General features: G+C 41.7%; 1 protein-coding gene across 1 annotated transcript in view; it reads right to left on the bottom strand.

Annotated features, from left to right (window-relative positions):
- RGL1 (ral guanine nucleotide dissociation stimulator like 1) overlaps nt 1–27,673 on the bottom strand; it is a 57,155-nt gene that overhangs the window by 21,198 nt on the left and 8,284 nt on the right. The window contains exons 3-4 of the mRNA XM_048312232.1: nt 15,814–16,022; nt 10,467–10,544 (exon numbers count right to left, since the gene is read on the bottom strand). Of these exons, the coding sequence (XP_048168189.1) occupies nt 10,467–10,544; nt 15,814–16,022 (287 nt within the window). The remainder of the gene's footprint in view (nt 1–10,466; nt 10,545–15,813; nt 16,023–27,673) is intronic.

The following is a 27,673-nucleotide window of genomic DNA, read 5'->3' on the forward strand; positions in this document are numbered from 1 at the left end:
CCAGACATTACACACACCATCAACAGCACAACATAATTTCTTCATTCCATCTTGGGCCACTGGGAAAAGCTCAGTGTTTGCTCCAGAACCACTCCCTGAGATGTTGTGGGAAAACAGCAGGGAGGAAACACGGTATTCATGGCTCCTTTCCCGTGGAAATGCTAAATCAAATGCTTCCTCTGGGGCCTTTCATCAGCTGCAGAGTCTGGGGACCATACTGCAGCTGCATATCCCTCCATGCCATGTTCCTTCTTATCTGCAGTCTTGGTACAAAGCCTGCCTGCTCATGAAACTGTGGCTTTCATGGAGGAAAAAGGAGACAATCCTGAAGCTAACCCCCACAGGCACACACAGTGAGAGGGATTGCCTCATCTGGGAGGATAAAACCCTCGCTGCAGCATGAGGCTGCCCATGCCAGGGTCAGCCTGGGAGTGTCAAGAGAGCTGAGTCTAGGAGACACAGTGATCCTGCTAATCTTAGTGATTAAATATGTATCAGCAGAGTCTTGATTTCATCTTCAGCCCAAACCAAGGAGGGGCTGTCAAATTACACCATGTAAAAAGGGTGTCCTGCTCATGCTGGCAGAGCAGGAAAAGGATGCTTAAGGAGTTGTAGGACCACTGGATCTTGTTCAGGGAAGTTATCCTAGACTTTCTTAGATACATGCAGCTAAAAAGGACACCAGCCCATGGACAATCCTTCTACAGACTGAGAGGGATGAGGGGAAAGCAGAGCTGATGACTCAGCGTGGTTTCCACCCTGCCTGAAGTGGGGGGAAGTGATCTGTTTGTTTGCTTTTCCTGGTTTATGTAGGTTTTCATCCACACCCATCTATTAGTTTGGTACTTAGATACTGCACAATATATGCTTGTGGGAATGCCCTTAGATCCTGTATTTGCAAGGATTTATCATCATTTCAACTTGATTTTGTAAGAAAATAAGACAATTTAAGCTATGTTTTTCCAGAAATAATTTGCAATGTTGTTGACAATTTTCAACTCAGTGTAGAAAAACTAGAAAAATACTAAAAAATAACCACTTTTCTTAAAACTTTAAGCTCCTTATTTCAGAATAAAAGGCACGATAAACACCTAAACTTCCTGAGAAAAAGGCCCTGAACTTTCCAGGTCTCCAAAACCACTTCTGTATCTCAAGTCTCTTCCAGCCCAGGAAACTCGCTACTGGAGCTGTGTACAAATACTGGCACATTCCTGCTCCAAGCTGGGAAACCACAGCAGTCTCTGGTTAACTCAGCTGCTCAGCAGCATCCAAAATAAACCAATAGTTAAGAAACAATATAGAGAATTTCTCCCACTCTGTGTCTCATCTGAACGGTGTTGGTTTTTCCTCAAAACTCAATTAACTTTTAATACCAGACAGATTTCATTTTAGAAATCACATCCATTTAAGTCTGATGTTTCTGTCCCTTCTTGTTCTGATAATGTGGCTACTTTGAATTTTCAATGAAAGTATTTGGAAACCTGTTGGTAATATTCTTTGATTAGGCTTGCTGACAGGAGAAATTCTGGAATTACAGTTTCAGAGCTATGAAAAGTATTTACAATCAAGAATTAACATACAAACACGTTCTGGATTTCAGGTTTCATTGCAAGCTGTGGCACAGCCAACAGTGCCACACCAGCTCTACATCTCAAGGCCAGGAAAGGCCACAACAGGTAGATGCTCCCAGTGATGCTCCCAGGCTCTCCCACCACCCTCCCAGTTTCAGTTGTCCTCTCTAGCCCCTCACATACCCAGAATGTTGTCACAGCAGCACCAACAGTCACAAACACCACTGTCCTATGCCCACAGCATTTCCCTCTCATTCCCACCACAGGCAGGGAGCACTGTGCTTCGCTCCATGCCCAAATAATGCATTTCCTCCTGCTCCATGCTCCTTTTTCCCCACCCACATCACAACCATCGTTCCCCTGGTCCCAGCACCAAAAGCCAGGCTAGGTATTCTATTCCTACAACCATTTACCAATTCAGCCATGATTTGGAAGGAAGAGCCTCTCCATAGGGCAAGTTCTTGTACTAATATTGTTCACACACTCTCTACACTAAGCTCAGTTTCCAGAGGCTTGGTCAGTGGCCACTTTTTTAAGCTGAAGAATAAACAGAGTTTAAGACACACAGTCTCCCAGAGCAGGGTGAAGAGTTCACAGCTGTTACAGACACTGATTTTTGCCAGCAAATAATTTCAGTCAAGAGGGGAAATAGGAAAGAGAGAAGAGGTACACTGTGCCATAGTGACCTCCTGCTGCCCAGCTGTTTTACTGGAGTGCCAGGGAATAATGCAGCTTTCCAGAAATGGGCTGGACACTCGCCCATATCTTGCAGTACCTTTACATTTGCTGCCCTTGCAAAGAAACTCTGTACTCGACAGAGCCAGATAGGAACAGGGGCCTTCCAAGAGCTCAGACAGGAAAGAAACACCACAGACTATATTTTTCATGGGTTGATTATGAGCTATAAATTTTTCCTTTCCTGCCCATACAAAAAACCCTCACTGCTTAACGCCTCTGCTGCTTGGCCACAGACTCCAGGCTTTGCTAAGCAATGCTGTCAAGTTTCACACCTATCCAGAAAGCCTTCTGATTTCCACACTAGCTTTGCTTGGAACACATCTCCAAAGGTTTCAGTCTCCAAAACCTATCCAGGTAGGTGGAGAAGTATATCCGAGCCTGTTGTTCACAAACTGGGACCAAGAACTCACACACCCCCATCTGCCCATGAGCTGCACAGAAGGTGACGGGGCTGTGGCAGCTCCAAGTCCAACAGCTCTGTCAGCTCAGCAGGGCACAGCGGAGGTGGGAAATGAGACCCTCCCACAACATGGGAATTCTGCATGGCCTTGTCTCTTCTGGGAAGACAACTTTAGCAGTCCTGACAGGATCTGACAGGAATTAAAGACAGCATTTCAGAGAATCACAGAATTAACTACATTGGAAACAACGTTTGAGATCAAGTGCAACCTATGACCTAACACCTCCTCATCAACTAAACCATGGCACTGAGTGCCACGTCCAGTCTTTTTTTAAACACCTCCAGGGACAGTTACTCCATCACCTCCCTGGACAGACTATTCCAGTGCCCAATCACTATCAGTGAAGAATTTTTTTCTAATGTCTAACCTAAACTTCCCCTGGTGCAGCTTAAGACTGTATCCTCTTGTTCTGTCAGTGGTTACCTGGGAGAAGAGACTGACCCCCACCTGGCTACAGGGAGTTGTAGAGATTGATAAGGTCTCCCCTGAGCCTCCTTTTTTCCAGGTTCCCTCAGCCGCTCCTCACAGGACTTGTGTTCCAAGCCCTTCACCAGCCTTGTTGCCCTCCTCTGGATGTGTTCGAGCATCTCAGCATCCTTCCTAAACTGAGGGGCCCAGAACTGGACACAACACTCAAGGTATGGCCTCATCAGTGCCAAGTACAGGGGGACAATCCCTGCCCTGGCCCTGCTGGCCACACTATTCCTGATCCAGGCCAGGTGCCATTGGCCTTCTTGACCACCTGGGCACACTGCTGGTTCATGTGCAGCTGGCTGTCAACCAGTACCCCCAGGTCCCTTTCTGCCTGGCCACTGTCCAGCCACTCTGTCCCCAGTCTGTAGCACTGCAGGGGGTTGTTGAGGCCAAACTGTAGGACTCGGCACTCAGACTTGTTAAACCTCAATTTCTGACCAAAAAGGCAAAAGCAGTGTTTTCTTCCCAGCACAATTATTTCTAAAGAATAAGAAGGGAATCTCAACACTTAATAAGGGGAACCTCAGCTGCAAAAAGGGGTTAAATTATTGATTTATTATGAAATTCTGTAAGAACGTGCACAAAACTATCTGTAATCTGCCAAATGCAGACTTAAGTCCATAAAGAAAATACTCATTACAGATGGCTATTCCCTTTCCTCCACTGTCCAGGCAGTAACTCTCAGGCTTGCTCACACAGAATAAATTAAGTCATCTGTGTTTTCTCAGTTTTGCTTGTTAAATCAGGGGTAAAATGTAAGAAAACCACAAGGAAAGGTTGCTGCAAAGGTGGCTTCTCACACCCAGTTTGTTTATAAATACCGTCCTGATGACTTCCAGCAAATTATCAGGTCCTTCTGATTTGGAAATTCTTGTTCAATAACATATAGGAGACTTTTGCCAGGATGCACGTGAAGCCACTAAGGGAAGAACTCTGCTAGCTGCTCTTTGTTTTAATTTAGATGCCAATCATTATTTTTCTTTCTAATTATTCTTTTCTGCTTGATTCTGGTTGTTTTCATAACTCTCCCACTCTTTCACTGCCCTGTGCTTGACTCTGCTTCTCATGTAACCACACTGGTTTCTGATGTTGTTTTAGCTTAATTTGCTTTACTGGCATGACTGATTGTTGCTCTCCCAAATTCATCTTAACTGCTCCCCACCATGGATTTCCCAGGCATCAGAAGCTTCCAGCCAATTTTCTTCCATTTGTCTCACATTCTTTTGGTGTCTATTGTCTTGGAGTACAATGTTTCAGGCCCAGTTTTATTTCTGCGATGCTGTAACTGTGTACATTGTTTTCCAGTGGGACTGTTTGGTTCAGAAGGAACCAAAAGACAAGGTTTTGGTCAGGAAAGTCCGAATGCACAAAAAGCCATGGGAGAATGTTTGTTTGTCACTATGAAAAACTCCAAATGCTGTGGTACTACATTGAAGGTTTTGGTATTTGCTATTTTAATGCAGAAGAGGAGAGATGAACATGCAAGACATGCCACGTGGTCGCTGAATAGTTCCTTAATTCTCTCTATTTGAGCTATTTCCCTCAAATGCTGTGGAAAAAAACAAGGTTTCAGTTTAGTTTCAAGCCGCTTTGTCTGTGGCTTTCAATCGTGCCACATTCCAAGTTATAATAACAAATAAATTCCACACTTTGATAATAAAGCAGATGCAACTATAAGCTGACATTCAAGACAAGCAAAAAAGCCCTAAGTATTTTGATTCATTTCTGTGGCCTGTTGTTCATCTGAGGGAAAGCACCACCAATGGACTCCAAACCAGCAAGCCAAACCCAGTAGCAGAAGGAAACCACAGCCTTGTAGTCCAAGAGGCAGCTTGAAAGGACTTTTTGCTGTTACTCATGGATTCAAAAACCATGGCAGTACTAAAGTTAGACAGGAAAGCATGCAAACAAAAAATCATGGTCCAAGTCCACCGATCATTATGGGAACATTGTCTGCCTCTTGAAAAACCCTTCCTGCAGGTAATCCCAGGTTTTTACTCCTGTATTTTTGAGTAAGGTCTCCAAGGAACTAGATTCAGTTAACATTAAATTAGGCTTCCCCCAAATGCAAAGATCGCAGGCAAGCCTGGACTGCCAGCCTGGATAGCTTTTTGTGTGTCTGGACAGGAATGAATCGCTTCTGGGAACTGCACTGACACAAATCTTTAAAACTGCTGGCAGCCAGCTCAGCTCTCATTGATGTGCTGCCTCAGCTCCCCAAGTGTCACAGGCTTAGAAAGACATCCCAGTGCCATGGCCTGGCTTGGGACCCTCACACTACCCAGAGACACCTCAGGATCCTGCAGAGCCACTGACTCCCAGAAGGTACAAGAAGCTACAATATTTTAGATTGTGGAGGCTTTATGTTCCTTTCTCAGTTCCAGTCCTCAGCCTGGTCTTCAATGTCAACCTCCGGGGAAAGCAGTGTCTGCTCTTTTAGCACATCACCTCTTTAAATTCATGGAGCCTGTGCTTTGGGACCAGCTATCTGCCAGAAGTGGACTGATTGCCCAGAAATCAAAATCGACACTGTCCTTCACTAGAGGAGGAAAATGGCATGAGTTGTTCCACAGATCACCCTGCATAGAAAACCCAACCTTTTAACAGAGTTAACAGTTAACTGAGGAACTGGTCTGCTCCAAAGTGAGATCAGGGGATAGGTCCTATCACCAAAAGCATTGTTTCTATCTCCTAGGCAGTACACTTGGACATTTGGGGAGGACTGAAGGCCCCACACAGCATCAGTTGCTTGGCTTGCTGACCCCCTTCCCAGAATACATAAAGGTGCTGAAAGATCTTGAGGAGGTGACTATACCATTCAGGTTTTCCATGACTCTGCCTGATAAGGTGCAAAGAGCCTTCACATCAGACATTTCCTCATTTTCTTTTTGTCAGGTGACACATGCCAGACAACACATTTGAACTTTACAACCTCATTTAAAAGCCAAGAACATAACTGAATTATAGTAGAAATTGTATGGACCTCTCTTTAAATTTTAGTGCTATTCATCATGCTGATAATTTGTGTTTAATGTATATACGGTTTTATTCTGAATTGTCACACACCGTGGCATGTTACACATTTTTTTGAATGTGAATAGAAGTCCTAAGCAAAAAGCCATGCAGAGAACACAGAAGATTCCAAAGACAGCAACAACCTACAATGAGGAGGGAAGTCGGTCACCCCTCAACACAAAAACATCCAGAATGAGACACAGCACAAGGCAATCTTGTTGATATGAAAACAGGAAGAACAAAAAAATTACTTATAGGAGGCAGAGGGTCAAATAAGCTACTCCTTTCAATTCTCTTATCAGAAAATTAAGAGACACAGAGTCACATTTCTGGAAACACAGGCTGAAGTCCATCTAACTCAGACGTTTAGCTGGAATATATGACCTTTTCTGGAGTTCATTCTTCTGTTACTTGTGATCATGAACTTTCTGACGGACTGAAAGTAGTGAGAAGTGTGGAAAGCAAGCTACTGAACATGAAAAGCTAAGGTGGGTCCTGACAGGGAAAGAAAAAGGCAGGTTGTTTGAAGCTTACACATTTTTTGATGGTTTTGATGAGTTTACTCACAACTCTAAGATCCAAGGTATTTTGAGAACTAAACCTTTGTTTAAACCACATATTAGATGTAATTAAGTCAGATCTCTGTTGAAAAATACAATTTTTTTGACCACCTGTCTTGGTTTGAAAGACAGGTGTCTGCTAAGGGAGGCAGAAGCCTCCCTTGGAATGGCAGATGCAACCCCCCTTCCCTCCGAGTTATTATAATTTTGAAATCAAGGGGGCTTTTAGGCAAAGATGTGGGAAATAGGAATAACAGTTCTTTACTATTATATATCTGTATGTGTATAAACAGTCAAACAAACAACAGTAACTATGGCAGTAACAGCAAACAATCACAAACCCAGTCCCAGCCTTCTCGGCTGTCAGGCCCTTTCCCCTCGGGTGCAGTTCCGCTCGCAGCCGGCAGGGGCGCTGGCGGCTCCCGATGAGCAGGGCAGGTGCGATGGTTCCCCCGCGGCTGCAGGGGGCGCTCCGGAGCGAGCTCGGGGAGCACGCGGCAGTGGTGGCCTGGGATCCCGGGAAGGGATGGAACAAAGGCTTCACAAACCCCTGGGCAGCCGATCCCGGTGTCCGGCCGGACCCTCGGGAACAGCAGGCTGGGGCGGCAGGGACAAACACAAATCCCCAGGTGGCAGACGCGATGTATCCAAGCGGGGAACCCCCCGGAGGTCTGGTCAGGCAGGGCGAGCAGGGCTACAACACAGCGAAGGCTCAAAGCAGCGGCAGGGGCAGGGCAGCCACAGCCCGGCCTCCAGCGGGGCAAGGAAGGTGGGCCGGGGATCCTGGGGTCTTTCTCCGCAGAAAGAAAAAACCGAAAGAACAAGCAGCTTCTCTCTCTCCGAACACCAGGACCTACTGCCCACACACCCAGGTGAAACAAAAAGAGCAGCCAGGTCCTTTGTTTTTCTTAAGTACTTGGCCATTTGTTCCCCTAGCAACATGTATAGGGGGAAAATTCCTTTAACAGAAAAAAAAAAAAAACCTAGGACTAAACTAAAACCCCAACACCACCCCAGCAGCCCAAAATATGATAGGAATGATGTTCAAGTGAAGAGGAGAAAATCCCCTTGGCGGAAGGGGTCCTAGGAAGGCATGTTTCTAAACACAGCTGAAGGGATCTTGGGTCAGTAACAACTACACATCATTGCAGCAGTCTGGAATCACTGCAAGATCTGGGAACAGAAGGGCAGGTTTAAAGCTCCCACAAGCCCCTCTAACAAGGCTGCGCCACAAATGTGCTCAAGCCCTTGTTTCAGATCTGCAGGTTCTGAGTTACATAAACACTGTGTGGAATATTCACATAATTTTGCCAAAAATTTAGATAATTTACATCAGACATTCTCCTCAAAATACATCAGAGCTCTATATTACGAGTGCAAAACGGACAGAGAATTTCGACATAGAAAGCAGTAACCTGTGGGCTTACAGTGCACCACACAGGACAATGTTCCTTCCACACATATCCTCAGTTTTTGCTACCCCTCCCTCTTTCAGGCTCTGTGAGGTACTTAAGGAGTCATAAACTCTCCTTCTGCAGTTGTTCTTAACTTTTTTTTGTGTCAAACCAGTGGAAATGCTTTAAATTGCATCCCCACTTCTAATGGCCCAACTGGCTTTTTAAAGCCTCTGAGCTGTCACAACAGGAGTCTGATGAATGCAGAAGGTCTCTGGCCACAGACCACAGGCTTCCCCATGAGATATTTTTTCCTTTGAGAAATACAGAGTTAATTGCAAGAAATAACAAGGCTCTACTGCTTCTTCCTCCTATTTCTCCAAGTCATATAAAACCAAGAGCACTTATAAGAGCAATTATATTATGTTTCTGTTCTATGAGAAAAGAGGGCAAATGCAATTATATTGGAATTATCCCAGACAAGAAAACACCTGAACTACCAGAAGTACATGTTTCACAACAGGACTACAAAGCCAAACACTTTCCAGATACCATTAATCATTTCTCAGAGACAAGTAGCCAGAGCAACTGAGAGCAATGGAAATTTTTAACGAAGGAAAGTGAATTCATATTTATATGGGATCTGTTAAAACATGTATACCTGACGAATAACTTTGATGACAACTTCATTGTTGAGCTTTTTATAGACGTGGATTTGAGTAAAGATACCAAATTTACACATAAAAGGTATCTTATGAAGGCCAAAGGATTAAAATCAGCTGTTCTGAACTAAATTAATGAAAAATCTCTCAGAAAACTCATCCTAAGTTGAGCTAGCACAGGAATAGGACCACAGGCTCCATCCATTTGTCCATCCCTGGCTGTGCAAAGGTGTTATGTGCCAAGAGGGAAGAAAGCATTGATGCAGCAGGAAGCAACTGACAAGGCTGGTAAACTGTATGTATGTCAGTAGGAAAATAATTCCACTAAAAACAAACAAACCGAGCAACCAACCAACCAACACACTCTCCTACTAAATGTTATTTTATTTGCTTGCACACTCACCTGCAGGTATAACTAAAAATTGATGCATTTCGCCCAAAGCCCAAGTGACATAAGTAACATCAAGATTACTTTTCCCCCTTTTCTCTTCATCTCATCATCAAAGTCCTCTGGGTCCGTGAAAAGGCCGTTGGGGGATTAATCCCACCATGGTTTATACTGGTGAAATTAATTCCTCACCCCCAGCATAAATCCTTCAGCTATTCTGCAGGAAGGGTACAGCTTTAGCTCATATTTTATGACTGAGATAGGGGGAGGTCAAATGGTTTGCCCAAAGTTGGAAGAGACCCTAGAGCTCAGTCTGCATGGAACTGTGGGAACCACTAGCTGTTTGTTGTTGCTTCTATCCATGACAGAATGCTGCCTCCTTGGTGCCTGTGACCAAATTTTAACTATCAGCTGTTCTTTGAGGAGTTCTCATAGCAAAATGAGAGCAAAATATTTTACCAGCCAGGAAAGACTGAGAATTGAGCTCTTATGTCAAGTCCCGTGGGGCAAGAGGAACAGAAAACCAGTAATGCTGACAAGAATCAAGCATCTTCATTCTGTAATCAAATATAACCACGCATGCCATAGTGCACGCAAACTACAGATGTCAAAGTACAAATGCTGATGACCTAAGGCACCTTTTACACCCAATGTCTAAAGATAAAACCCTAGGAGGATAGCCAAACCACCTTTTTCTCATTTAAACTGCAGTTCAAAACAGCTTTGCTATTTCTTTTGTAAATGAGGATGACCTCAGAATTTAAATTTCAGTCTAAAAGCAGCACTGTAAATCACAGGGCACTAATGGAAAAGATCCATGCACACACACATTGCCTGAGTCACCCTGAGCTTTGCTCTGCAGGCACTGCTGTAATGACAATAAAATCACTCCTAAGCAATAACCACTTACTGCCACAGATAAGGCAGAGGAAACAAACACACCTTGTTTGCTTAATCAACAAAATGTTGGCCTAGATGTGTTCATCTCATGTTTAATTCCAAAACAATTTCCCTGCAAAAGATGTCTGTATTGTACTATTGGATATGTTACAAGACAATCAGTATTTGGCCTTTGCACGAGCTTGTTTAAGCATGCCAACAGCGCTGTGAATTTTCAATAGAAACAACAGCTCTGCTGCCCACATCCTCCTCCAAGACCAAATCCTGCCTGGGGCTTGCTCCACAGTGCAAATCCATACTTACACCCTGAGTACCATCTCAGATTCCAAGGAATTCAGGTTTGCCACTTCTCCATCACTTGAGGTCTCCAGGTTTCCAAACCTGAAAAAGGAGATGGATGTTTAGAAGAAACTCTAGTGAATAAAAGCAAAATCCCAAATAGCATCATTCATATACCATAAACAACTACAAAGCGCTTCCAGCTCAAACTACAAGGAATCCTAACATGTGGGCAGAATTAAGGAGTTTGAAGATTATTTCATTTAGGAGGGAAAAAATCCTAAAGAAACAGCCAGTATCTTCCAACCTAATTTGTTAATTTATATGAAGCAGCCTGCACACAGGCAGAATCAACCAAAACAGTGTCTTTGCTCACTGTTCTCTCTGCCTGTTTTCACTCCATCCTTTCCCAGGGCAACATTCCAGTGCACAGCAAGACTGTAACACAACCACCTTCTCCCAGTACGGCTTCCGTGTCTCTAGCGCCTGCCATTCATAACAGCTCCAAGTGTTGCTTCAATGTTTCCCAGGTGGCAAGTGCTCACTTTGTGCCCAAACTTCTTATGTGAGTGGGAAAAGCCCACGATGCTGTAAAAGCACCATTGGGAAAGAGGGAACCATAGGCACAACTCCAACAGTGCCAAAGGGAAAATCTCTTACCTACAAGGCACAACCCTGTGCCTTGCAGGCACAATAATGCACTTCATTTTCAGTGGGAGTGCCCATTGTTTCAGATACACAGCTTCATAATTATCCATTAAGAATTCCATGGCTCCTTAAAGGCAGGTTTAATGAAGGTGGATGATTACTCACTGTCCAGAATAAGACAAGCTGATTTTATCCATTTAGGTTTATACACCTGCAATTAATCTGAAGAGTTAAAACAAGTGCATCCTTAAGTGCTTGTGCTACAACAACCTGGTAACATCAGACAGAGAGAACACAGTGAGCCGCTTCTGCCCCAAAGGTTTCTGTCAGAACTGTCACAAACTCATCCAAAAAGGTTTCAATGGATTGAAGTGGTGATAGTTTTATGCTCCTCTCAAGCATTGGTCTAAGGCTTCATATATAAGAATCACAGATATGTTGTTAAAGGGAGAGGATTTCACTCTCCACTGCCATCTACTCTGTAAGATGCCTAAAACACATCTTAGCCAGTAGACAAAAGGCACTTTCCCCCTGCTGGGGGAATTTTTTAAAATAAAAATTAAATTTTTATATTCAGTTTTTAAAACTTGCCATTAATTCTTTGAGAAAAAATTATTGAGATGAGTCCCAATGTCATTGTCCTACTATTGCATGAAATATTAAATATGTCTTTGCAGAACATTAGGCACTTGTGTTTAAATCCCACTAGAGACACAAGCTGAGTTTTACAGGAGAAATCTGTAAGACGGCAATAAAGAGTAGACAGTTTTCCGTGCAAAGCTGGAGAACGATATAAAGCTTCCTTATGTTGCCAGATGCAAATCTCTGCCTCTCATCTCTCCATGAACAACAGGTCATTAAATACGGGTTAGGAGGAGTTAATGACACAACCGATATAAAGAACAGCCTTTCTGCAGGCTTCCAGCACAAAGAGCCTTTCACTGCCCAGCCTGTAGGAATGCTTTGCATACAAAAAGAGACACAAGCAACAAAAGGATCCTGTAGCCCACAGAACTTTTCAGCTTGGCGTTTGGGAAGTTACAGACTGCACTCAAAGGGACTGACTAAGCAAATGAGAGCAGAATGTAATGGGTAATACTGAATGTTTAAATACTGGAAAACAGAGTGGAGAAGGCACCCCTGCATCTCTGTTAAGAAGAGGGAGGAAAATACTCTGAATAACTCAGAAAGAATAAGGAAAGGTGATCTCTGCAACAGCCCCAAACAAAGACCTAAATAAGCTTGTAAGCATCAAAACAAGCAATTTGGAAGCCCAGATCCTCAGGAAAAATAAGGTGGCTTGAATCCTACACACATGGAGTCATGGAAGTGACATGGAGTGACAACTCACTTCTTGAGTTGAGTAGACAAGCTACCTGATATAAAGGAAGAAGAGAAGAAATAATAGATGCTACAGGAACAGCAGTGAGTCAAACACCACAAAGCTGCTGTCCCAAAACGTGTGGCTCTGCTACTGCAGGACCTATTCCTTCGATGCTCCCCCTCCGCCTCCCCTGTCCTCTCCATTCACCCTTCAGCAAAAGGAACGAGTGGGAAACATGAAACTAACTTGTTCTTTGCTGTCATTACCCAGCTCCAGCTCTCCCACAAACAGTCTCAATTCCCTCCTCTGTAAACTGCTCCAGACAGGGACTGGTTGCTACTTTATCTGTGCCTGCGCCAAGCACAGCATGGCTCCACTTCTGAGGAACACAGTTATCAGGGCAAAATACAAAATGGAGGAGAGGAATTTGGCCTCCTTTTACCCTCATCTGGATAGCTAACCAACTCTGGCTTCCATCACACCTTGGAATATCCCCCTGGGAATACCAAAGGCACCACACTCTATCCCCACACCCAGGGGCAGGAGGAGCCACTCTTCTTCCCTCCAGGAACTTCCATGGAGGGCTTCCACATCAAAATGCCAACAGGATCTTTTTCTTTTAGCTCTCCCTGCCCACTTGTACCAAATAACTAGAAAATATCAGAATGTACACTGTTAAAAGCAGATTTCCAAAGCTGTCTGCTGTGCTTAGATGCTGAACTCCCATGAATGCTAAAGGGATGTGGATGTTCAATTACTCCTGAATACCTTTGGAAACACAAGTCGTCCCATTCACTTCTCAACGTCCCAGCCTATGTTCAAGATTTTGTCTAGTGACTTCTAATCTATCTTAAAAAAAAACTCAATAGGCTGAATCTGGGTAAAAAAATTAATAGGGCTCCGGTCTCAAATTTAATCAAAAGCAAAAGGGTAATGTGAAATCCTGGAGGGAAGAAAATAAAAAAATGCAACAACCAGATTTCTGAAACTGTTTCTAAACCCAAAGTTTCTCTTAAGCACAGCATCAGCTTTTTTATTTGTTTCCCTGACTCAGGGAAGAGCACCTCACCTGCTTTTGGACACCGTAAATGCTTCCTGCCCCAAATTCAGTCAGTACTGCGCTGCTTGGACACGATACTCTGCAGACAGCATCAAGTGAGCAACAGGTATCCCCACACACTTAGGGTACAGGATATGTACATTTCCCATGACATTTTCCCAAGAGTCCCAGGACTTTTTGTGTAAGCTGGGTTTGTGTAAGTCTAACACATTAATCAGACAATTCTGCAGCACTGTATCCACAGCAAATCCAGCATAAACTGAATGCACTGGGTTTGAGGGTGATCCAGGTTCCACAAATACACTGCGGAGAAAGTTTTCCAGTGAGTATGTACCTACAAAATGTAATACCCTGCAAATGGGAGATGTGGGTGCTATTCCCTCCTCTCTCCCAAGGAGCTGCTCACCTGTGAAAAGCTGGAGGGGCCTGTTTTGATCTGGTCACATCACTGTTCTCCCTTGGACCAAACAACAAGAGCTTAGCACTGCTACTCCTAATTGTTCCCTTACTTCACAACCCTGAATAAGAGACAGGGCTCAAGCTCTTCAGATGAAATTAAAACTGACAACAAATGCCAAAACTGTGCTGCCTTTTTAAAAAAAAAAAAAAAAAAAAAAAAGAGATTGCCTTTTTCATTATTACTTCACTGGCACACAAAACAAAACACGAATTATGCACTGACACCCACTTTAGTCTCTGTACCCTGATTATTAACAAGTATCACTAAAAACAAAGTTGCAAAAATGTAGATGCTTGGCTACTTATTCTCAACTAATCTAGAGATGAAAACCAAGCTGGTTAAAATCAATTACAATCCATCTTCTTTTCAATTCTTTTCTTTATAACATCTGCTTTTCTTCACAAGTCCATATTCCTCAGCTACATGTATATCATTCCAACTTTTATATCTTAAGTTTCATCTATATTTTCTCCCAAGCCATAAAACTTGCGAGTATCCATGATATACAAAAAGCCAAGAGAAAAAACCAGGGATTCTTAAGCACTACACTCCTAAGATTTGTGAGAGGGGAAGGAAGTGGTAACCTCCTAGGATTTCCTGTGGATCCTGTTGTGTATTATAAAAGGCTGGGGATGATGCTGACAAGGTCAGGCAGCCCGCTCCTCTGAAGGGGGCGTTTTATGTTGCTCTGAGAGGTACACAAGCCAGCAAGATCAAAACTGGGCTCAGAAAAGAGAGTTCTGTTCTATGGAGACAGTTCTCCTGGGCTTTCCTGCCCTCTCCTGACATTTTCACCTCTTTAAATCAGCGTGAGAGGAGGCGGGCAGGGTCAACTTCCTTAGAGCTTTAATGTTTTTATATTCTTGTATGTATCCACTGTCAATTTTTATTATTCCTCACATTCTGAACCAGAATTGGGATGGACTGAGAGATAAAGTAGAGAGCAGTCAATGTAACTGTAACTAAGTCAACTCTCCAGGATGGCTGCTCTTTTCTCAGCTGATTGCTTACCTGACTGTCAGGTTATTATTGTTATTATCTTTTCTAACTGAGCCAGATGGCATTCCTACAAAGCAGACAAGATTGTCCTTTTCAGATAGAAAAGAAAAGCACAGATAATTTATCCATGCCTTGTTCCTTATCTACCTAGTTGGAGAGCAAAAATTAAACCCTAGGAGTTCTTATGCCACTTCTCTGTTCTAATTACTTCATGCCAGAGCAACCATTTCTGCAAATCACGGATTTTGAAAGTGCAACAAATATGACACTCCCAAAATAAGGACCCAGTCATGTCTCAGTTAGAATTTAGGGTGAGAAACTAATGCTGTGTGTTCCAAGCATTTATGCAGACATAGCAGCCATGATTTAACAGTCTGACCATAAAAGCTATTCTTATAACATTTAGCAGTTCCTGGGCTGTCTGCAAAAATTTATGGCTGCATATTCACGTGACGTAATAGAATTTGCTCTCCCATTCTTTCTTGTGTTTGTACAATCCCTGTTCCGAATCAGCAGCCCCCAAACAGAAGAACAAGGTCTGAAAATATCGGTATCCAGCAAAACTTTGGAATCTATTCTAGGTATGACTTTGCAGCCCATGCATTCTGTTGGGTTTTTTGAGGGAAACTTGTATTAATTTTGCTGTGTTGGTCCAGCTGGGTTCTTTAGCAGCCAGACATGGAACAATTTCCTTACCTATGCTTTATGAGAGTTGGGATGTGAGCAGCAATGCATTTATAGACTGGATGTTTATGCTGAAATTCTGGATTTTGCAGTATTCTTGACAATAGGCTATTAAATCCATGCCCACTAAAAGCAAGGGAAGAAGTTCCTGACGACTTTCCCCTGTTCCCCTGTTGTGCACAGCGGTGGCTCTTACCTGTCCAGGAGAAGTTCCAGCACTGCCCTGGGAGAAGCAAAGGCCCTGTATGTTGCAAGGAAGATGCTGATGTAGGAAAAATCTGCATCTCCAAAAGCTGTGAGAAGGTTCTCCACCAGTTTCTCCAAAGTTCCAGCTTTTATAGCCCTGATCTTGGATGTTTCATACTGTCTGACAGTGTGCTCTGGGGGTAACTGGTCTCCTTCACCCTACAAAAGGAAACAAAAGCAAAGTGCAAAAGTCAGGCAGGAAATAGATCCCTGGCATAGATTCCAATGGATTAAATCCTATCTTTTCACGCGAATTGGCCATCACCAGTTACTAAATGATTTTGTCAATATTTGCTGCTCTCCAAGCACCAAATGCTGTATCAAATAATGGATTTTTTAAGCAACTCTATTTTAAAACATTTCTCTGACATGATCAAAAAATATTTTACAGTATGACCACTATCAAGTTAAGTCGTGATTCCACCATATATTATTAACTAAAAGACAATCCATTATCCCACAAAGAGTAATATTACTGAAGGGAACAAAAGTGCTAATTCAGTGTTTCATTTAACTTCTGAATAAACATGAAAACTGACCATAACTTAAGTACTGGCACCTGTGATTCCCTTGCTGAAAATACCAACTTTGCAGTGTCACACAGGACTCAAGGTCAGAACACATTTGGTGCAAAAACATTTCAAGATACTTTTGCAAGGAGGGTGTCAAACTCATCTTGCAAACAAGGCATTCTAACACTTCAATTTTCTCTTACAGTTTCCACTTGGCACAATATTTGTCCATAAATCTAGGGTTTGGGATTGTGTATGGGTATGTTTTTTAAACAGCATTTGTTTTAAATGCTTACAGCCTGCCTTGAGTCTGAAAGAACATTTCCTTAAATTCTGCCATTATTTAGAGGATCGTTTAGAAAAGTATTTTTTTGACTCGTTTAAATCCTATTTTGTAAAGTATGTGAGATAAAAAGCTTTAAAACTGGGATTATAAATAAAAAATGTCCAATATTTACACAAACACCTTGATACTGAGGGCATGAAGACAACATGTTAATGATAGTCACTACCAACCCTGGCTCGGGATACTGACAAAACACAAAGGAAAAAATAATCTATTAATAAGATAATTAAGAATTAATCCCACTCTCTTCCTATTTACATCACTACACTCCACTGCTTTGGAATTGTTTCTAATAGACATCCCTTTTGGTTTTAAACAATATAGATGTCTTTAGTATCAGTCTAAGGTTCTGTCTCTAATATTATTACAAAGCTCTGCTATCTCATTTCCCATCTTAATGAGATCCAACGAACCCTTATTGTGACATTAAAACACAACCTACTGCCTGTATTTAAAAAAAAACAACCAAAACAGATTAGACAGGGAAAAAAATTGCTACATTTTGTTCCATGGATCTTACGTCTTTTTTAAAGGCATATAACTTGTCATATATCTGACTTAAAGGTGCATCTGGAAATATATATGAATTATAAAAATGAACTAAAAGTGTATCCGGAATTATGTATGACACTGTCATTACAAAAACATTAACAGGATATGTTGTCACCACTATGTAACTCTCTTACACTCAAATATTCCTTAAGCAAAACTTGGTTCACCAAAAAAAAAAAAATTTACAATTTTCTTGCTAATTCTTCATCTAACAATTAAAATACCCTTTTAAAAATAACTAGTTACACAATACAACCACTTTCTGACAGGGACGAAAATCTGCACCACTGTATTTAACTCTTTATTTTCAATCCAGCAGATTGACCCGCTCACAATGTAATGGTTTATGGACACATTTACTCAGGGCACATAAAACCCTCTCATTCTCTCAGGTGAGTATATTCAAAACAAGGGCAGAATTTGCTTCCAAGACCGATACACGCACAAAATTTTCCATTAATTGCAACACTACAACTTCCCCAAGACATCATGTTGGGAGAATGTTAAAAAGAAACAAAACCCAAAAAAAAATCCCACCAAAGCAAAAACAAAACCAACCTCAAACTCTGAAAAATCAAAAACTTTGTCAGCAAAACATCAAACTGTTAGAAACCATTGTGAGACTTCTGGGATTGCTTGTATTTGTATTATTTTAGTAATTCTGCCTGTAAGTTTAAAAGGAAAAGGGACTTGGCAGACGAGCTCAATAACAGGCTTTGAGAATAAGACCTTGTGGGCTGAGTTTCACGCTAACAGGAAACTGCTCAGTCTGGATTTAATCAAGAGGCCATCTCTTCGCTGACACAACCAGGCTACCCAAAGGCAAAGGAGTTTTCATGTTTGCTTTAGTGCCCTCTGCTCAGAGGAACACTCTACTCACTGCCATGAAAAGATGCTCCTAAAGCTCTTTGCAATTTTTGACAGGAGTGCATGGTGACCACTGTTAGTGGTACCAATAAATGACACCAGTTTTGCACTGTTTTGTGCATCCAAAGAACTAAAAAAGCTCTCCAGCTCCTGTTGGTCTCCTTCAGCACCGTGTCCAGTGGTCTAACAGAGACCTCAACATCTCAGGGCTTCAGTAACATTTTCTTGGTCCTCTAAAACAAACAGATATGACATTTTAGAGTCTAATTTATGCATTTTAAAATCTCACTTTGATTTTTCAGGCAACAGATTATAGCCTTGATAATCTGCAAGTGTAAGTGATGCGCAAGTAGCTTCCTACAAGACGGACAGCATCTTTTAAAAGCAAATGTAGAAAGATTAAATGGAGGTATCCTTGCAAATCCTTATTTTCTGAGGTTGTGTGCACACTGATGTAGTGTAATTCCAACATCTTTACTAACCCTTGGCAACGCTGTACCTTCTGAGGGGCCCACTCTCTTTAATGTGATCATCTTACAGCTCTACAGCACAAAACATTACCTACGTACACACTTCTTGCTGAAACAGGAGAGCTCCATGCAGACCAAAACACATACAGGCTGGAAAACTTCCTCCAAACACTACCTGTTTAAGCTTCAGTGGGAATATAAATTAACTATAAATGCCACCATTGCCTAAATTAATGCTACAGCCTAGCAAGAGGGATTAGAGACTCAAGAAATAAAGGAGAGTTAAAACTCTGATCAGTACAAAATGAGGATGCTACCCAAAGATATACAGAACTATAGTAATTATCTCAGAAATATCACTGGAAACAATTGCTTTCACCCAAAAAACCCCACTGCTCTGCAGGTTTTTCCCAATGCAAATATTATCTGTTGAGATTCTGGAAGTGAGAATCATGGAATAAAATCGATCTAATTGTTTTTCATTACACAGACTGGAAAAAAATACTAAAACAACTAGGATGAACAATAAGAAAAGGAGATATCAAATACTCTTCCAGCTCAGTCATTTGAAACATTACCACTCCACTAAAGATTTGTTTTATTCAGAAATTCTGCTGTTATTTTCAGAGCATCTAACTAACACTTTAAATACAATTTTGACAGATTTTTAAACGCTTTTCACTTTCCTTGAAACTTACAGCTTTTCCAGATAGAGTTTTCCATTCTTCTTTTAAATTAACTTACTGGACAGGCACCCTATGCTGGAATAAAAGTGCCTGAAGTGCAGTAACGTCTATGTTAAATGAAAATAAAGCACTCTAATCAAGATTGTCACTGTTTGTCTAAATATGAGTCTGCTTTAACCTTCTGAAAGTAGAAATAAGATGCTCTTTGTGATTTTAACCTTATTTTTTTCCCATTGCTTACACACAGGTTTCTCCAATACATAATTTTTATATCTACACTCATCCTTGGGGGAATTTAAAAAAAAGGAAAAAAAAATCAAATCATGGAATGATTGAACTTGAAAAGCTCCAGAAATATAAGCATCCATAATGTCACTCTAAGAGAAGAAAAACCTAAAATAGCCTTCATTTAACACACAGACACACATCACTAAAAAAACAGCAAGACACATGAAACAGAAGTTGTTTAGTTATCTTAGTCAAGTATTTTGGTAAAGAACAACTGCAAAGACATTAACAACTTTTTTGACAAAGCGTTTCCTTCCAACAAAGACCTTGATGGAGTTTCTAACTGAGTGGAAGGAAGCGGGATTGTGCCGTGGGTGCAGGACAGACAAATCCACAGCAGCTGACATTCATCTGCACCGACTCCCAACTCCACCACATGACCATTGAACAAAAAAACCCTCTGAGAAGTGGCGATTTTGCCCAAACAATGTCACATAGCAGTGCCTCGACTAATCTTATCAAATGGAGTCACAAGTATTTCAAGTGCTTTTTGGGCCAGGCCGTTCCCATCCCCACTGCCTCCTGCCCTCAGTTCTGTGGGCCCGGCGGAGTTAGAGCCCTGCAGATCCCTGTGCCCAGTTGCCAGCATTGAAAACAGCCTGCATGGGAGAAAACTGTGAATTTGGAGCAGAATTTCCAGCCTAGGAAAGCGTGACTGGCAGTGCAGGGCTTGGGTGGCCAGCGGTGGACATCCTGCAGACAAAGACAGCTGCTTTTATCCTACAGCGCACTTGGAAATGAAATGAAATGAAATAAAATTACACCAGGGCTCTCCACAGAACTCTCTCCACTTCACTAACTCCCATTTTCTCATTTTGGATACTGTTTAAAAAAAACAAACAACAACAAAAACCAAAAACAACAAAAAACCCCAACCAAACAAAAAACCCCACCAAACCCAAAAAACCACACAAAACCATAACTCTGCATGCTGACTGCACCAAACTCAGAAGCCAAAATAAGTTTATGAGCTCTTTCCTAAGATCCGAAAAGGAGTGTTCCTGAATTTCCAAAGCTCCGCCCTTTTCCTTTCCTGTCACATACCCATTCTTGGCAGCGATCCAGAGTTTCCAGGACCAATTAATTCCATGATCATGACACAAAAGGCATTCTCGTTTTCTCCTCAAAGCTCACAGCCTGGTTGGTATCTTTCTGAAGCGCTGGCAAACAGTCACAAAAGCTGTGGGGCAGATTTAGAGGGAAAAAGAGAAAAGGAAAAAAGCCTCTTACACAAATGCTGCTGCTCAGTTAGAACCCTTTCACTCGGGCAACTTGCAGCTACTTAAAGCCACTCTGGGGAAAATAAGAAACAAGAGGCATTCCATGGTGCTGAGCTGTGCATTCTCACACCTTCTGAAGTGATGCAAATTTACACTCATTTGGATATCGGTGAATTTTGTGGGACCAGCTCTAAATGAATCATAGCAAAAGTAAAGAGACCTAATTTACACATCACCTCCCTGCATGCATCTAAAGAAGTTTTAGCAAGTGCATTACTAAACTGGATCTTCAAAGAGGTCTAGGTTAAAATGGCATTGTGCCGCTCTTACAAATGGTGGAGCTTAACCAGCCATGGGAACATAGAAATTCCTGCTCTGAATTTACCCACTCAGAAGCATCTGTGCAGCGAAGGAATGTCACCATATTATTCAGTGAGAATCAACTCATCCAAGAGGTTCACTGTGCAGCATACAATGTTTTTAAAGAAAAAAGAAAAAATCACCTGAACAGCTCCGAATCTCCATCTCTACCTTGTACAATTTATGCACTTACCTTCTTGTCACTTCCTACCTACGAAAAGTTCCCTCTCATCCTGCCTCTCACCTCTCTTGCTAGAAGGACTTTTAACAAAACCAATACAAGGCCTCTCACCCTCTTCTCTTGTCTGACTTGGTGTCATCATTGAGTTAACTGAACCTGAAACATCAGATAACCCATGTTTCTTTTTTGTTGTATTTCACAGATCTGCAGTTCATCACAACCCTGTTCCCTTTTAGGCATGCCAGGGATGTATTAATTTTGTAACTCGTATTATGAAATACTCCTTGTGGTGGTTTTGATTGGACACTGAAGCTTAGCAAGTTTCTAATTTAAAACTGAAAAGCAAGAAAAAGAAACCAGTAAGTCAGGTAAGACTCTTAGTCATGTGCATATTACATTGTTGGAGGACTATCTGTCATCAAATGACATTTACTAGAAACACTCTTATAATCCAGTAAATAAATGTGTCCCGTACTAAGTATCTTCCCAAAGCTCTCCTGTATTAGAGGAAAATTATCTGTAAAACTCAGTATCTTCCTCTCTTCAGTGCCCAGAAACACCAAAATGTCCAACCTCCAAACCAAGCAGTAAATAAATACTCAAAATAATGAACAGCTAAGTGAGCAGAACACCAGGATGAAGGCAAGGAAATGGGCTTTAGTGCCCATTTTGGCAGTACAATCAGCTCATTTTCGAAAATATTTTGACTTCTGGAGCCAAAGGAAGTGTTACACAGTGTCTCCGTGAAAGAAGAGCTCTACAAAGTCTGCTGGAACTTGCATAAAGCAGGCAGTGATTAATTGTGAAAACTACTAACAGCCTTTTCCAGGTATGAATTACAGAGGGTCCCTAAGGAGGTAAAGGCAGCTGGTGCAGCTCCCCTGTGCCCCAGAAACAGTAATTATTGCTTCTGCTCACAGCCTTTATCTTAACTCCTCTTCCTCCTTCCCCACACTCTCACAGCTTCTAGTCAGCCCTGGAAATCTGGAGGTGCCAAAGCACCCAGGAACCATTACTGGGAACCATAAGGGAGAAAAGAAGAGGCGCTGAGCAGAGAAAACAAGTATAAAAGGTGGCAGACAGCTCAAACATTTTACTTCAGTCTGAAACAGCTTCTAGTGCTTCCGATCATAGATTACAGGGGTAGGTACAGTGCGCCTGCCATCTGAGGAATACTTAGAGGTTCAATCTCACAGCACAGCAAATTCTGTATTTATATACAATATTTCTAAGCTGCCTTGATGTTAAAAATGACAACTCTATGCCTATCCTAAGAAATGCCAGAGGAAAGCTATTAAATGTTGTTTGTGAAACAGTGGTCAGCAAAGCCCTTTGCCATGTTTCTTTCAAGAAAAAATGCTAAAATACTCTGTCATTTTTTAATAAACACCAAGCGTAGCAAAAAGAGGGGATGACTGATATTATCACTAACACAATCAGGCAGATTTCATATGGTATCATGATTTTTGACTACCAACAAGTATTCACTTGTCCTGTGAAAAGTCACACTATTTTTTATCTCCTTCCAGAAATGTAATTTAAATTAATTGTGGAGCTCATCATCACTTTCTGCTCAATCAGTAGAAACAAAGAAGGTCCTGTATGAGGCAGCAGGCAGCAGTGCTAAATTCAAAATGGATTTAAGGATGCCACAAGTAATAATTCTGTTGCATAATAGTAGCATGAATGCATATTACATAACCCAAAATGCTTTTATTCATCCTAATTGTATTGTTGGTTCTCCTTTCACACTGTAAAGCTTGCTCAAACAGTACACAGAAATTAAATTTATACTGACTCAGGAAATCAGTGTAAACTGCCCCTGCATCCAGAATAAACAACAAGGCGAGAGTGATAAATTATAAATAGTATGAATAGCTGGAAATTAAACCTGTAGGTGTGGGGAGATGAAATGCCTTCTGACAGAGGAGAAAATACTTAGCAGAAGACTGATTGATATTTTAAAGTAAACTGATCTGGGAACAAGGTATTTCTGTGGAACAACAAATACCCAAGAAATGCTGTTACATGTCTCATAATAATTACTGTGAGCAATCTCTAATGCCAATTTTTTCTAAGCTTTTTAAAAAGAAATAGGTTAGCAGTCAGTAACCACTTTTATGACCACATCATGAAAACATACCTACACTGCGTTATAAACTTCATTTCCATGGCTGTGCTTTTTACTACCCTTTGTTTTGAAACTAAGAGGCATCTCCAGGGTGGTGTCTGAGTAGAAAAAGCAGTAATAGGAAGCTAATGTTTCCTAATATTAAGTGTTACCAGCTTGAATACTTATTTATGTGCTGAAAGAGTCCAAAAATATTAACTCAATCATAAATCCAGGACAAACTGCATTTTTACTATATTATCTAGATATTACAAGGGATGGAGTATGGCATTGTCTGGTGTTCTCCTGCACACACACACCCCTACAGAGCCAGGGAGTGACTGTGTTTGGGTACATGCGTGTCTGCAAGCGATGGCAACATCCTTGTCCCAGTTGTACAGGCATTTTCTCTATGAGAAATTCTGCATGTCAGCAGACAAACAGAAGCATGTGACAACTAAACTACTGCACACTTACATAAATTACTGCATTCTCCTAACTAAAGCACCAGTCATGAACCCTCCTCTTTTGCCCCAGCACAAATGGTGTGAGCTGTCCCCAAACCCTCTGCAAATATTTGTGTTTTGGTTTAAGAATGCTGCCTTGCACTCAGACAGAAATCCTCAGGCAATGGACACAAATCAAAACACATAATTAAGCAGAAGTATTGAGTCAGAATGCAAAATAAGTATAGCTCACAAGTAAGGGGGGAAAAAAGAGCAAAAAATGCCAGATAAATAAGAAGTTGTCCCCATTTGCTGTCTGTTGTTTTGATTTTTCTTCTTTTTTGAGGGGGTTGTTGTTTAATTACCCACCAGGAGTTAACAGCCTCTGCTCTTCCCTGTCCTGCTCCCTCTGACCACTTGATGTTTTCCCGAATAAAGTGCCTGGTTTTGCAGGAAGAATGCAAGCCGCGTGCTTTAAATAAGTGTGCAAGAGTTCATTCACATTTTCTCTGCTCCAGGGAGCAAGGAGCCTGTAGCACAGCCAGAATCAATCTGAAGCACTCCATGGGAGGAATGCAAAGGCCTAAGATCTGCCTTCCAAGTGAAACACATTGTTGTTACTCATGGGGCATTTCCAACAGCAGCACAATGGCTGCCATCTCCAAACCAAAGACACCGGCCGTGCCCTAAAGGGTTACTACTTTAAGAAACATGAAATGCATCAGAGGTACAGCCAGAGATTACTACAAACCAAGCAAACAAAAGCAGAGGCATATCTTCATAATTTTCTTGCTGTTATTTGCATGGAATATTTAAACCAGGTTCCAAATGCACCTCAGGAGCATTTAGTTAATTAATCTCTTTTGCACTGCAGACTACAGCTAATCCAGATGGGTGTACTGACTTGTTTGCCATCCCAACATCAACACATCTCTGAAATGTTATGAACCTCATCTGACAAGTTCTATCCACAGGAATACTCCAAACAACTGAAGAACATTCTGCACTTGATTCGAGTCAAAACAGAAACTCAATTTATTGTGTGCAAGCTTGTGTGGGGCATAAACTATATTCAGGAGGGAATAAAACCCTAGATAGCTCTAACATGATGTCTATTTCTGCTTTAGGATTTATAGCTACTAACAATGAGCCATTGGGATCTGGCAGTCTAATGAGATCTACCACAAGTCTTCAGTATGAAACCCAAGGGCTATCTCAAAGCATTCAGTCATTCCATATTGTTCAATCATTCTGAGATCTTTCATTTTATTACAAAGTGGAAAATGCCACTTTGTAATAAAAACATGTTGTTTTACTTGCACAAAGAGCCCATGGACTCCCCAGAAAGGAACGGCTATTGACTGGAAGAAAGGTTGAGTCTCCATAGGGAGAAAGGCAACTGTACAAAGCAGCTGAGGGGTGGGAGGGGAAAAGAAAATAATCCCTTAAACTGCTTTCAGACCAAAAAAGGTGGGATGAATATAAGAGAAAAAATAGACTAAATAAAACACTATAATAACAGGATTACTCCACAAAAGCACATGAAATGCCTACACCTCCTTAGTGCCATTGTGGCCCAAGGGCAGCGCTGCTGGCTGGTGTCATAGCCATGTGCGGGACAGCCACAGAGGTGGCACAGAGGAAAAAGTCAGAACTCCATCAGTCTGCAACCCAGCAGAGCAAAAGGTTAGTGAATGCCACCACGCAAAGTGGCACAAAGCTTCACACCTGAGGTGGAGCTGCCAAAATCTCATTTTCATTGCCAAACCTGCTGTAGGTGAGCTACGCTCTGATGTGCAACAGATGGCTTATGCAACTAAACGGAGATAAATGTGAGAGGCTAGGAACAAAATCTGCTGAAAGTTCTACCCTCAGAGATCCCATGATGGCACATGGATCAGAGAAAAGACCTGAATGGTTGCAGTAGGCAGAACATTACATCTTTCAGCACAATGATTGGAAGCGACAACAAAAAGCAAACAATTCTGCCAAGTATAAATAAAGGGTACCACAGCAAGTCAAAGGACATTGTTCTTCCACTGCATAAAAGGTCTGAGGAGCCCACATGTATAGTACCCTGCTCTGCTCAAGCTGCCTCATTTTTAAAGCAGCTATCGTGAAAATGAATGGGGTAAAGCAAAGGGCAACCCACACAATTCCTACTTTTGCAGAGCCTAAAACTGCACAGATGCAAACTTGTGCTTTACACACACAAAAAAGAGCAAGATCTGAGCACTCAGAGTTCTCCTTAATGAGGAGGAGGTTGCAGGGCTGCTGGAAAACCAGCCCACACCAAATTCCTCTACTATGTGGCAATATGGCCCTGACACCTCCTGGGCATTAAAGTCCTCATGATTCTTTTGATAAGTACCTATGTTCAATCTTATTCCGCCTCATTAAACACTTGCTGCAAACAAATTGAAACCAAAAATTTATAAACAACCACAAATAATAATTGTCATTTTAAACTAAACTATAGAGGTTTTCCCCCCCTCTAACAATGGCCAGATGCTATAGAGGAAGGTGAAGAAATAACACCCATAACATTCAGAATAAGCAGCCTAAAGGAAAAGACTCTTCTCAGCAGCAGGGCATGTTCATTTTATACCTGAATCTCAAAAATTGATGTCTTGTGTTTTGAATCACATGCATTTGTTCTCATTATTTATATAAATGTTCAATCCTTTCTGAATCCTCCTGGACTTGGTTGGACTCAATTACTTCTGCCAGCAGCAAGTCCCTTCAGGTTAATGACATGCAATATAAAATCACTAATTTCTTTTCCCCCTTGCTTTCAAAACCACGCTGGAGATAAAGTGTCCCTTCTCCACTCACTGTTTTGAATGCTTCTCCTATATCCTCCTAATCATTGCCAGAATGGAGCCTCAATCCTGTGAGGATTTATTGTTAAACTTGCACATCAACCTCAGCTGCACCAAGACATAAATATAACAGTCCTCACGTTTTTAGTGTCTCCAAATCCCTCTCCACCTGTGGATCCCCTTTCTAGTTCTCCTACCTTTGAGATGAGGGAGCAAGCACCAGAAATGAGTGAGGAGTTGCTGTCATCTCCCTAACAATATTTTCTAAGCTTCATTTCATTCCCCCCTTCCCTGCTGTAAGTTAATATTAGAGCTTCCTTTCACAACAGCTGTTGCATGGGGGGCAAATGCTTCCACAGAACTCTGGACTCTCAGAAGTCCAGCTCTTCTCCCCAGCTGGTTTAAATTAATTCATTTCTGGTCCTAAATTGTTTCCATGTGCTGCTGTGCCTTGCTAAGCAGCTGCTCCTTGCTGCAAGTGTCACATGTGAAGAAGATATCCATGTGATAACACTATAAAGCCACTAAATAAATATTACCATGCAGCTCTGACAGCCAATCCATGTCACTCAACTTTTTTTAATGCTCAAACCCTTCAGCAGCCCCAAAACCCCAGCCTTTTCAAAGTCATATCGTCCCAGAAACACTTTTTCCCCATCTCTTTCCCACCTCCCCAATGAAAGGGGAATCTCCCAAACCCAGGCCACCAAGGCTGAATTTTAATCCCTACCCAAATCCTACTTTTGTGCTATGTTACAACATCCAACATAGTCTAGAGAAAATCTGCAGCCATGCTTTGAAGGTTATTTGGGTGAAAGGTGCTGTAAGAATTCAATTATCAATTCACTTGGATATATTCCCACTTTCCTTGCAGTCCCTAAATTGTCACCTATTGGTAGCATGGTGGTAAACTGAACTACAGTATTCAGGCATTAGCATGAGTTCAGTTT

The sequence above is a fragment of the Corvus hawaiiensis genome, chromosome 9 (genome assembly GCF_020740725.1).
Source record: "Corvus hawaiiensis isolate bCorHaw1 chromosome 9, bCorHaw1.pri.cur, whole genome shotgun sequence".
Lineage (NCBI taxonomy): Eukaryota > Metazoa > Chordata > Aves > Passeriformes > Corvidae > Corvus > Corvus hawaiiensis.